The sequence below is a fragment of the Branchiostoma floridae genome, unplaced genomic scaffold (assembly GCF_000003815.2).
Source record: "Branchiostoma floridae strain S238N-H82 unplaced genomic scaffold, Bfl_VNyyK Sc7u5tJ_1550, whole genome shotgun sequence".
Classification (NCBI taxonomy): domain Eukaryota; kingdom Metazoa; phylum Chordata; class Leptocardii; order Amphioxiformes; family Branchiostomatidae; genus Branchiostoma; species Branchiostoma floridae.
In genome coordinates this window covers 342,156-355,012 of record NW_023365750.1, presented here as the reverse complement: position 1 = coordinate 355,012, position 12,857 = coordinate 342,156, and the positions used below count along the sequence as shown (strand labels likewise).

At 42.5% G+C, this 12,857-nt stretch overlaps 1 protein-coding gene across 1 annotated transcript in view; it reads right to left on the bottom strand.

Moving 5' to 3' along the window:
* Positions 1-11,082, bottom strand: part of LOC118408068 — a 13,459-nt gene extending 2,377 nt beyond the window's left edge. The window contains exons 1-5 of the mRNA XM_035808686.1: positions 9,756-11,082; positions 4,063-4,153; positions 2,883-3,011; positions 2,069-2,163; positions 1,164-1,344 (exon numbers count right to left, since the gene is read on the bottom strand). Coding sequence (XP_035664579.1) covers positions 1,164-1,344; positions 2,069-2,163; positions 2,883-3,011; positions 4,063-4,153; positions 9,756-11,082 — 1,823 coding nt within the window. The remainder of the gene's footprint in view (positions 1-1,163; positions 1,345-2,068; positions 2,164-2,882; positions 3,012-4,062; positions 4,154-9,755) is intronic.
* Positions 11,083-12,857: the final 1,775 nt, after the last annotated feature.

The following is a 12,857-nucleotide window of genomic DNA, read 5'->3' as shown; positions in this document are numbered from 1 at the left end:
AAAAAAAGAGAAAAAAAAAAAAAAAAAAAAAAAAAAAAAAAGAGCAAGCCGGCCAAGCAGACGGCAGGCAGCTGCTGCTGCAGGCGATCTAGAGGTCCCGAACTTGGTTTCATGTGCCAGCCATAAATACACCACACCATGACACTGCCTTCACCAAGCGCTACGCGCTGTTACGCTCTATCCGTGCAACAGTCAGCGTGGCATTCTCCTTGCCAGCTCCACACCTCCATTCGGTCATTGAACAGCCAAAAGGGCACGTGTACTCTACTCAAATATTAAAGATGTTCTGTATACCAAAGATTGCGTGAAAAAGGGAAAGATTGAACCCTTGACACCCGCACCCGTACCAACAGTATGATACAGTGTTGAACACAAAAAGGGAAATTTGGGCACTTTTTTTTAGCGACCCACTGACGTAAGCAGCCCTGGTGCTCGTTCCACGAATTTATAATCATAAAGAGTTTGATACCCTGTGAAAGAAAATCGTACACGCTTTCTATTGATATGTAACACATTGAAATTGATGCAGAAACAACGGAAATATGATCAGCCAAAGTTGATATTCCAAACTTTTTGTGCCGAGTTTAGATAGGGTTAATTTATCATTTTTTCCTGTCTTGGCATCCAAAAAACGATATCCTTTATGAATGAGTTAAGTACTAAGTAAGAGACCCCATACCCCCCGGGTCCCATATAGACAACATTCCCCACCGCCATCTCAAACAGAACCATTCTGCGTTGAAGCGACGACAGTATATAGATGTACAAATTATCTATAATATTCAACGCTATTTCAATGTACTTGATTTATACAACATACTGTGATTTCTAATTTCTGATGGTGACGTAAAGATGATACCCTCGTGTATGAGGGAGCTTTAGACATAAGCCTCACACCTCAAGTGTGGAATCTTTGCACGTAAAAGAACCCAGCACAATTATCAAGAAGAGTAGTGGTGACCCCGTTTACTTGGCCAAAACTCGAGTCATAGAGAAGCTTAGTCTCATTTCGCTAACCACTTCAAAAACACAATGCCGAGCTCAACTTAGTACAAACGACTACCTTACCTTACCTTGTCTGCATTGTCGAAGGACAAGTAATATATTTGATTTGGTGTCATATACTATTGATAGAAAGACAGGTGCAAAGAGAGAACACTTACGTTCCTATGTCTGCTTGCGTCATGTTGGTGATTTCCAACACCGCCCCTTGCGACACGTCACCGTTCGGGAGGGTCCATGTGAAGTTGGAGGGGGGATGGCTGTTGGCACGGCAGGTGGACATCATTGTCTCTCCAATCTCAACTTCGTACGGTCCTCCAGTCAGGCTGATAGTGGGTGGTACTGAGAGGGATGAATAGAACACATGTTAAGGTAAATCATAAGAAATATAGTTATAGTCTTGTTTTTCTTACTTATCAGTACGTTCATGTTCGATAATTTCCAAGCTGTCTTGAGTACACTACAAATTTTAGAGCACTCAAGCGCTATTATACTGAAACCGGGTCAACGCTACTTGTTGGAAAACACAGGATAGGGGTTCGCCACAGTTTGTGGCATCTGTCTCGGACCTTTCTTTCACCTTTGATCGAACTTCGTGTTAGTCTCCCTGACAAGCCTGACACCGAGTAACTAATTTTGTAATTGTGTACAAACAATCGGAAAACAAACACACCGATTGATCACAATACCCATTTTATGGAGGCAAACATAGAATATGTCAGCGTTAATTCTGCATTATAAATGTCTGGACAAGAGTCATTGAGGTACTCTAAACTTCTGTTTTCAATTTCCTTCTATGTTTGCAATGGCAAAAAGTAAAGATAAGAGTAGTATCATAGCCTTTTAGGGTCATACAGGCATTGGGCTGTTATCCATACTGTCAAGGGAACGTTACTCGATGGAGAGCCCATCCCTGTCCTTCCACCAAGTTTTGCTTCCCCAATCTCTACAGCTCTTTTCCTCTAGAGATTCGGTTATTCGATGCTAGTGCCACAAGTACTGACCTGAAGTACATTTGGTTTTGTAAAAGTGATATTCAGTTAGTGCTATCTAAAAATAAACTCACCGAAGACAACCAGCTGATACCGCGATCCGTCACCACTTTGGGCACCTGCTCCAATCTCGTTTACGCTGCAGTAGTACTCCCCTTCGTCTGATAGTCTGGAAAAAAAGGTTACAGCTAATTTTTGCGTGCCGCCATTATAGTGCTACAAAGAGCTATAAATTCTTCTTTGTCTTAAACAACTTGCTCAAATATGAGGACTTTTGGTTAACAAAGAACAGGTAGGGTCTAAGCTTTCCCATTTTGATAAAAACATTTGTTCAGCTGTTTAGTTCGCGTAAGGGCGGATTTGAGTCTGTGAATGGATATAGTAAAATACTAGGTTCTCGCGTCCACTTGGTAAGCCACTAGGCCATTCTATGAATAAAGCTAGTACTTCTTTTTGGTGTAGGGGTGGGTACCGGTACGGTGTAACGGTACAAAACCAGTTTTTTTATTATTGGACCAGTCCGGAAAAAATGGACCTGAAAAAATTCGGTGGTCTGGATGTTAGAGCTATTGGAAAATGGCAGATTATATGACCAGACATTCGCACGTTTTGAGCCTTTCAGGTCGAAGAAAAAGACAAGAGTGAAGTAAAAGTAGAATCTGTAGTCACTTCTACCAAGGTCTACAGTCAATCGTAGACCTCGTAGTTAGCATTGTAGCATTTTAAAACTCCAGTGAAAGCCGAATACTCCACAAAACAGATTTAGTATCGCCCATTCAGAAGTTTTCACAATCAGGTCCTCTGGACCTGAACCGGATCTGGACCTGAATTTTCTGTACGGGTACCCACCCCTATTTTGGTGTGGATAATATCACTAGTTCTGCATACCGTAGGTTCATGATCTCCAGATCCCTGTTGTTAACAAACAGAACATCAGTACGGCCCGCCAGGCCACTGGTAAAGGCTGGTTGTTCGTCTCCTGATAGGTAACCCATCACCGATGAACCGTCCTTCATCCTGTAATCGGTGACAGGAGAAATAAGTAGACGTAAAAGAAACTAGTAAGTACCTGCAATCAACAGCCGACGTTTGGTGACCGCCTTTAGCCTTACTCAGGGCAATACTGACCAGCCCCAAGTGACGCTGCTAACCATGGGGTCAAAACGTTTAATGCTGCTATATAGACGAATGATGCTAACAAGACTGTAATGATATCTGATGTTTGGCTCGGTGTTGGTAAGATGAAGGTTAATGTCAAGTTTTGTCTCCTGGTGTGTGACCTTGGCAAAAGGGCAACTGAGCCAATGAACGACGGACTTTTTCATTAGAATTTATACCACAATAGCTGTTTTGCTACCTTTGCGTGTCTGTTTCATATTTTGTCAAATGAGAAACATAGCAGCGCAATTGAAAAAAAAAAATAGACCTATAAGTCGATGCCTGTGCAGTAACCCTAGTTCACTTTTATCCGCGGGATGTCCGTTGCTTTTAAAAACAGAGCATTCTGGGATATTAAGTTGACGGACTATGCTTTTAAAATTTTAAAATATCCCAGTCTGAAACTACTTATGAACTCCTCTAATAAACAAAAACACTAGTATAAACTACCCCCTGGATAAAGTTGAATCAGCATAACATAAAAAAAAAATCTACAAAAATCAAAATTTTGTATAATTGCGTCATTTCAGGTATGTGATTTTTTGAAAAGAAAAACAAGAAGAAAATGCTGACTTTCAATATAAAACATACTTTTGTACTATATCTATACAATTAGTAGTTCCCTTAACGACTGATGACGTATGTATACTTTCATACCGTATCTATAATGCTAATTCACCTTTATCCGCGGGGCAACCTATATCCGTTGTATTTTAAAGCAATGTGCTAATATGTAGGGCTAGCAAGGTAATAGTCAACGACTGGTAGTTTCACAGTGTAATGTTTTCAAAATATATCAATTTTAAACCAGCATTCATCGACCCCATAGCTCTAAATACCCTTTTATTGAATACAACGAATATAGGTTACCCACTAGGTGAACTAGCGTTACATTTCGTAGTTCCCTTACCAGTTAATAACGTATCTATCCGCACTGATAGGGAAGTCGCACTCGAACAAGTGGCTTTGGCCTTGCTGCTTGCTAACTCCATCCGCAGCGACTGAAATATAAATGCTATAATTTTAGCAACTGTTGTTTACATGTTATCTAAATGAAATGTTTGTTCATTGACAGGCCAATATGCGTTGTTGAGAGAGAGAGAGAGAGAGAATTAAAATTAGTAAACATTTTGACTGCTTTAAAATTGACAACAAGGTGTCACCATGAGACTATGAAGGATCAAGAACATTTTAATGTTTAAATTGCATCACTTAGCATTTCAATTCCTTTCCTACTTAAAGATCAAGTCGTGAAACCCCATTGTGATTTTTCCATCATCGTTTAAATAATGCACACTACATACAGTACATGTACGTCGTTTTCTAACCCCCCAAAAGGACAAACAAATTCAGTTTACTGTACATTTTCCATAACAAAAATTTTCTAAGAAACTGCAACGAAAGTTATGAACTGTAATCATACATAGAGCACGTCCAACCTTTATTAACGAAAGATGTCTTGTTCACCATGTTTTTTTCTAGGGGTAAGCACTTGAAATGACCGTTGGTGACCTCGGATTTGGTTACAAGCGTTTCCATTCCCTACAAATATCGCCATCTTTCTTACAGCCACACTTTTTTTTAAAGCACCGACATCTTTTTTTCGTATTCGTATCAATAAACTTCTAACAGATATACATGTGCGTGACTTCTTCGACACACTAATGATATGTTAAACAAACAGTCATGACATTCCATTCCTTTTTTCCTTTGCTGGGAAAGCTATGTTTTTGTGTCTGTCAGTGTGATTGAACAGATTCTGAATAACGTATACAATATAAAAGCAAAAGAAGCATTTTGTACTTTACTTTGTTTGTAAACCCTAACAAGTGAGCTATATGGTAGTTTATCCAGTGGCAGTTTATTACGGCCGATGCACTTATATTCATGGCATGGCCAGAGATCATTATCAGTGCAGGAGAAGTCAGGCGTATCTGTTTGATCTGGATATTCAAAACAAGGCAAGGAGTCAAATATCGTGCAAGTTCATCCAGTGTCTCACATATTATGTCATTTATAATGGATAAAGACGATATCGCCCCTTTAAATGACTTCTAATTCATTATCAACATCTTAAATGTAATTAAATATGATGAAGAAACTGTTAGAATTAAATCACGAGATCTAATAATTAAATGGACACGTGTTGCTCTCGCGTTCCCAATGGAAGGATAGAGGCCCTGCTCCGACATTTGCGTATTTATTAGGACAGTCTTCATAAAGTATTCGACCCTAATCCCTTATGTACCGTCACCCCAGCATGGTCTGTGCCGTGCTTATTTATGTAAACATTTCAAGATTCAAAAGCAGAACCGAACAGGAGACATGCATGCTACAGTAGCGGTACGCTGGTCGCATATGTTTACTATTTTGTCCCATGCCCATACTATTGCCGTGTCAGAAACAGCCGGTGCACAAATATTCATGGCATGAATGTTTGTTTAACAGATAATTATCAGTGTAGAAGAAATCACACACAGGTATAACTGTTAGATCTTAACGCTTACTTAGCTAACGTTAAAACAGCCATGTTTATTTGGTGTTAAGCATTGTATACTATTTTACAGTTTAGAAGACTATCTTACCCTTTTAAACAACTACTGCTTCATAATCAATATCATAACCGTAACTAAGTAAGTAATGATGAATGTAGTGTTAGAATCAGAAGGAGCTCCAATGGAAATGTGTTACTATCGCGTAGTAAAACTCGATTCCCAATGGCAGGACAGAGGCCCTCATTCGGCCTCATATTAGGATTCCTTTTCCGTTCTGTTCGAGACGTGATAATCATTTCTAGGCCATGCATGTGCCAAGACGGTTACTTGTGGTCAGCAAGGTTCCTGGCGTTTAATACTAAATGTACTACAAATATTGTTTCAACCTCGAACAGACCTAAAAACACTTGTCACTCCTACCGCGAAATTTTATCCCCACGAACATAAATGAGTTTCCAGTAGTTGCATATATTAGAACAAATATACATTTCTCTTTTTCTCAGCTATGTATGTGACAAATTTGAAAGTCTTATAATTGAATGCAGTGGATTTATAAACCCCATTTAGTCATGTAGATTAGCTGTTCATCGCAATGATTAGTATTCTATTGTGTAAGTCCTCACCTGGACCCTCTACACACAAAAAAATCACAACGATCCGTAAACGTGTCTCGAGTTATTCTCACCCAAAGTTTAAAAGGAAACCGGCGCCTGCAGTTCCTAAAAAGCCGCTGGGGGTCCTAAACTAACAGCAATTACTCTCTATCCCAAGGGCTATCTACCACTCAAAAAATACAAACACAGCATGTCCAGAGCACGAGATGTTAAAAATGGATGTTTCGCTGCAGTACCTTAGCAAACCACTAGAGAGCCCATTATCGAACTTGACTTTTGTTTTACTGACCCCTACCCACCTTCCAAATATATCTGTGGCTTCTCGAGTTACGAGTTGACAGACAGACAGACGGACAGACGTACACGCCTAAAATATAACCTTGACATTCCGGCGAATGTAATAATAAATGTCAATACGAATAATTATTATTATTCTACTTGACTTCAAGTTAGAAACCATTTTCCTAACCGCAAACTACGTGCGTTGTTGACAACATATGACGCGCCATTTTTACCTCAAGCCCCTGTTACGCCCTAGTACTGCTACCTGCATAAAACGTATTTCCTCAAGTAAAAAGACAGGTAAGGCACCAGGTAAACCCACCTTGGACCGCCAAAAACACAAAAAGACAACATTGGAGCAACATCTTGAGAATATTTGACGGGAATAAGTGGAATAGACGGCGGTTGGAAGAGTCTGGTGCGGACGAAGCGACACCACCTAAAACACGCCAAGACTGACACCTGACACCATTGAATGGTAACGTCAATCAAACCCTTTCTTTAGAACACCTTGCGAGTCTCTTATGGGGGTTTCACAGGCTCGTAATTTACCAGACCTTCCACCTATGTGAAGCAAACTAATGGACCTACCTGTGTAGCGTCACATTCTAGTTACGTGTTAATAGCATCCAGATGGCGTCCTTATCATGGGGAGGGCAGCGGTCACTTCCGGGTTTCAAACTCTTGCAACTAGAGTCTCTCGCGAGGTCTCACGAGGTCGACCCAAATATGGAAACATGGGCGTGCATAATTACTGTTTTCTGTCCTATCAATCTCCTTGATTGACGACACTGGAAGTATCTTAGAAATCTATTTCACATAGTTACGTTTTCAGACGAATTGTATGTAGGTGTCTGGTGTGCCTGTGCGTGTGTGTATTTTGCATGTAACGCTAGTTCACCTTAATTCGCGGGATAACCTTTATCCGTTGTAACACCAGGATATTTCGGAATAAAGCACGTCGACGGACGGTAGTCTCAAACTGCATTATATTAAAAAAATGCAATTTGAAACCACCGTCCATCAAAGTGATATCCCCAAATATCCTGTTTTAAGGTACAACGGATACAGGTTATCCTGCGAATAAAGGTGAACTAGCGTTAGTTGTGTGTGTGTGTGTGTGTGTGTGTGTATGTGTGTGTATGTGTGTGTGTGTACGTGTGTGTGTGTGTGTGTGTATGCATGTGCGTGTGTATATATGTGTGTGTGTGTGTATGTATGTGTGTGTGTGTGTGTGTGTATGTGTGTGCGTGTGTGTGTGTGTGTGTGTGTGTGTGTACGTGTGTGTGGGTGTGTGTGTGTGTGTGTGTGTGTATGTGCGTGTGTATGTGTGTGTGTGTATGTATGAGTTTTCAGATTTCCGGCAGGACATGTTCAGTGCTTAGATACTGAGGGCGTTAGTGGGGGCCTTACAACCAAGGGTGCCTAAGTATCTGCATGTTACAATTTGCTATTCGCACTAATCAGTACGTGGAATCGCATGCAGCCTTTTTAGGCAAAACGGCTCACCGCTGCCTGGATCACGTGACAAAGTTAAGCGGGATATTCAAAATGGCGGCGTCAAGCTGCGGCGATGGGAAGATATGGCGTGACGCGCCGAAATGAGACATGAGATTAGGGACCAAGCGTACCCAAACCTTTACATAATGATTAAGATGCGTTAGGAGCTTAGTGTTGTGTGTGCAACTCCTTATGAAAAAAGTGCAACAACTATGGACTTGATATACACTCTTTTATGCCCCCGCTTATGTGCCCATATATAATGCAAACAGACCGAAAAAAAAAGTCCTACACAAGTGGGTTTACGGAAAAGGCCGGGCTGTCTACCTGGGCTGTCTACCTGGGCTGGCTATCACGTCAGGCTACTTGGACCAAACCACAAAGGAAGATTTATTAGACAAATGTGCGCCTGATCAAAAACATTATTGATTACACAGAAACCCAAAACTTAGCTAGAGCTGTCATCTTTTTTGGACTTTGCTAAAGCTTTTGATGCTAACAATTGAAAATTCATGTAGAAAGTATTAAAATAATTAACCTTGTCTTTATCCATTCCATTCAATGCACGTACAGTGTCATTTATATCATCAATCAAGCCTGGATGTCTGAATTGATCTCCCTTAACAAAGATATCCACCAGGGATGTCCTATATCTGCACGCTTATCTTAAGGCTGTGGATATTAGGAATGCACATGATATGTACAGCTGGAATAAAAGCCATTTTTAATTAAAATGTTGAAGTTAAAACCTCACAAGTAGTCGTCTATGACCCTTTTTGACGACGCCTCAGGGGAGTCGTCAAGTGGTATATGTTGCGTTCAGTCTGCAATAATTCTAGGAATGTCACAGGAATGTTTCCACAGGAATGCAGTATGCTGGGTATGCAAGCCCCCCCCCCCAAATCTGTTCCAGATGTATGTATTTCATTTCATTTCATTTATTTCTTCCTCAAACGTACATAGGCAGGGAAATACACACATGGTATACCCTGAATTGCGTAGGTTTGTTACAAAGAAACTTATACGTGCAGAATGTCAACAAACAAAAATACATAATATATTAACAAACACTAAGCATAGATCCGAACTCACAGGCTGATGGTAATGCTAGGAAATAGAGTCATTATAAAGTCTGACTGCAGTGTGGAGGAACGACTGTTTCAGTCTGTCAGTTCTTGCCTTGGGGAGAGTGAACGCGTTCTTGTTCCTCAGTTGCCTGCCAGTAACTGTGCGTCTCTGAGGAGGCACAAGGTCGTGCAGTGGATGTTCGGGTCTTAACATGTCCTTAAAGAGCTTTACTGCAGCAGCTTCTCTCCTTTCCTTTAAGGAAGGTAAGTTGGGAACTGATCGCCTACCCCCGAGAGAGATGATACGGAGGGCCCGTTTCTGTACCCGTTCCATACTGTCCGATTGTTCTTTGCTGCAACCTACCAGCAGAACGTGACCGTATTCAAGAACGCTACGAATAAGTGACAGGTAAATCTGAACCAGGTCAGCCACGCACATCCCCTGTTTAGTCAGTAGTCTGAGATAGTGCAGCCTGCTCGATGCTTTTTAAACGAGGGATTGTACATGATCGTGCCATGACAGCTTGCAGTCGAAGATGAACCCAAGGCCCTTTGCGACCCTTGAGAATGGTACGGGTTCACCGCCGAGAGAGAGTGGTGGTAAAAGTGGAATGTTTCTGCTGAAGCAGATCAACAGAGACTGACTTTTTTTGCCGTTTAGCAGCATGTCATTGCACTCCGCCCAGGAATCAAGCTGTAGCGCTTCCTCTCTCATACTGTTATCCACGCGATCCTTCTCCAGGGAGATAGACCTGGACAAACCCACGTCGTCTGCGTAGCCGACATCAAGAGTGTCGCTGTGGACTACGTCTCGAGTACTCATGAACAGGAGGAAAAGGTAGGGTGACAGTACACCTCCCTGAGGTACCCCCGAAGTGAGTACTCTCCACTCGCTGACTTTACCGTTAGCAACCACTCTCTGGGTACGGCCCTGCAGATAGTTCTGTATCCAGGCTACCATGCGTGGATTGGTCACCACGTCGTTCACTCGTTGGAGGAGAATTGAATGGTTCACTCTATCAAATGCTTTGCTCATGTCTGCGAACAAAGCTAGGACTGCAGCGCGACGTCTTGAGTCTAAGGCTGACAGCCACGTGTGTACCATCCTTATGGCCGCTAAGACAGTGGAAGAACCCTTCAGGTAAGCGTACTGGTTTCTAATGGCAGGTGTAATAGAGGGCAATAGTCTTTTCAGAATACACCGTTCCATGAGCTTGGCCGCTACGGGTAAGAGGGACACGGGCCTCATCTCACTGGCGTTAGCTGCACCCTTAGATTTTGGCACAGGGACAACGTTTGCCGCCTTCCATATGCTAGGAACAACCCCCTCCTCATACGAAGCATTAAACAGGTGGGTGATGACTGGCGCCAAGTCGTCAGCGTAATGCTTGAGAGTCCATGTTGGGAGATCATCAGGATCACTTGCCTTGTGAGGGTTTAAGCCCTTAAGAAGAGTCTTCACCTCACCAATCGAACACAAGTCAACGCATGGAGTCGGACACTGCAGGGGGAACAGGTGCAGAGACGTTCCAGGACACCACGCTGAGGAAAAGTACTGATTTAGGACCTCGGCCACCTCGTGGTCTGGCACGTCCTCAATGGTGGTACTATTAGATCTCTCTTGTGCTCTGCCAAGCTCACGGTTAACAGCGCCCCACCACTTACGTGGGTCTTCCTGTTTGAGGGTTTGTATGAAGTTTCTGTAGTGCCAGTTCTTGGCATGCCTGATGCTGGTTTGAACGTTGTTTCTGAGAGATTTCCACCGAGCAGATTTGCCATGCCGCTTGAACTCCTCAGCCCTTTTCCTGATAGCGCGTTTGACGCCCTCGGTCATCCACTTCTTGTCACAGGCTCTTGTCGCCGACACTTTTACAGGAAGATGCTGATTCACCAAGGTCATGGTCAAACTGTAGAAGGTCTTGACTTTCTCTTCGACCAAGGCTGCTTCATAAACAGGAGACCAGTCCGTCATGGCGAGGGACAGACCGAGGTTCAACTTCGTTACTGTAGTTGCCACTCTGCGCATGACCTTGACTGGTTTACTTCTGGTCGGATGTTCTACACAAGGTGGCAAAAGAACAGAGGAGTGGTCGCTGGAACCGATGGGTGGCAGGGTACGGGGTGTACAGTAGTATTGAGCTAAGTTGGTTAGAATCAAGTCTAATGTAGCCGAGCCCCGCGTGGCCTGAGTCACCACTTGCTTAAGGTGAGGATGCACTGTGATAAGCTTCTGAATTGGTAGATTGTTGAAGTCGCCACACAGCAACAGTCCAGCATGTGGTTGTTTACGATATAAACAGTCACAGGAGGTAATGAGATGTTCAACCATCTTAGTAGCCCCCTCTTTGTTATTGTTGCATGGAGGATGATACACTATACCCACAAAAAGAATCGGAACAGTTCTCGGCAGCCACTTTGGACGAGCCTGTAGCCACATAACGTCCACTCCGTCTATCTCGAGGTCGTACAGTCTTTTGACAGGTATGTCTTCGGCGATGTAAAGAGCCACACCCCCACCTTTACCATATAACCTATCCTTTCTGAACAGCCTAAAACCATCGATGGCTAAAACGTCATCAGGGATTTCAGGTACAGTCCATGTCTCAGTGATACATGCCAGTTGTGCAGAGTGATAGGCCAGAGTGGCCTCTAACTCACATTTCTTACTAACAAGTGATCGTACATTAGACAGGAACAGGCATGGAAGAGTCCTAAAGTTCTGTTGTGTAGACCTGCCATGAGTGGCGGGGACTGTTGTTATCTTACGAAGTACTCTATTGTTTGCGACACATCTGCGACTTACATAGTCATTTGCATATACACCAAGTCTATTTGTAACCAATGGTTTAATTCTACAATGTTTCTGTTTCCTAGCCAGCCCACCGCGGTTCCCTCTTGTTCTTACATTTGAAATGTTTGCATAACACATGATTCAGATCTAGACGGGTGGTATCTGCTTAGAAAGATCGTCAACAAATCATCTACAGATCATCTACAGCTGCCGCTGATCCGGCGCTAAACTAATTACAATGAGCCTTCGTCAGACTAATGCTTTAGTCTAATTTGCATATATATACTGGCGCTTAGTTCAATGCTGTTTAACCTAGATGACACAATACTACAATAGTTGTCAGGACTACAATAACATTCATATGCAAATTTCACATTCAAAGAATATATAGAACAATGGATAACTACAACCAGGTTCCAATGGTAAAAAAAACTACATTTGCATCTGAGAAGCACCGCTCAGAACTGCCCCCTCCCCAATCGGACGCTAGTTGAAACGTAGAAGGTCCCGGCGTCAAAGGCATATAATACAGAAAGCAATAATGGCCACAGGGAACCAAACTACTGTCTCAAAGAGCCGAAGGGCGCGGACCTAATTGAGTTGTGCTTCTCAGCAGAAAGTATAAAAACTAATCTAACGTTAACGTGGAGGCATCAGAGGTCGTAAGTGTGGCGCCCTCCCCACTTAAGAAAGACATCAAAACAGGTGGGGTCTCTTACGAGTAAATAACTCCTTGGACTAAAAATTTCAACAAGATCTTTCCTACAAAATATTCTATGCTGTAAAAGCTATTGTTCTATGATGTTAAGATGCATGGATGGTTACTTTCCGAACAGATATTCAACAGATTAAAAACCCTAACCACTCACACAGAAGAAAACATGGCAGCCATCTTCCTGACCCCTGACCCCTGATGTCTGGTATGCAATGGTGGAATGTATATGTAGTGGTGGAAT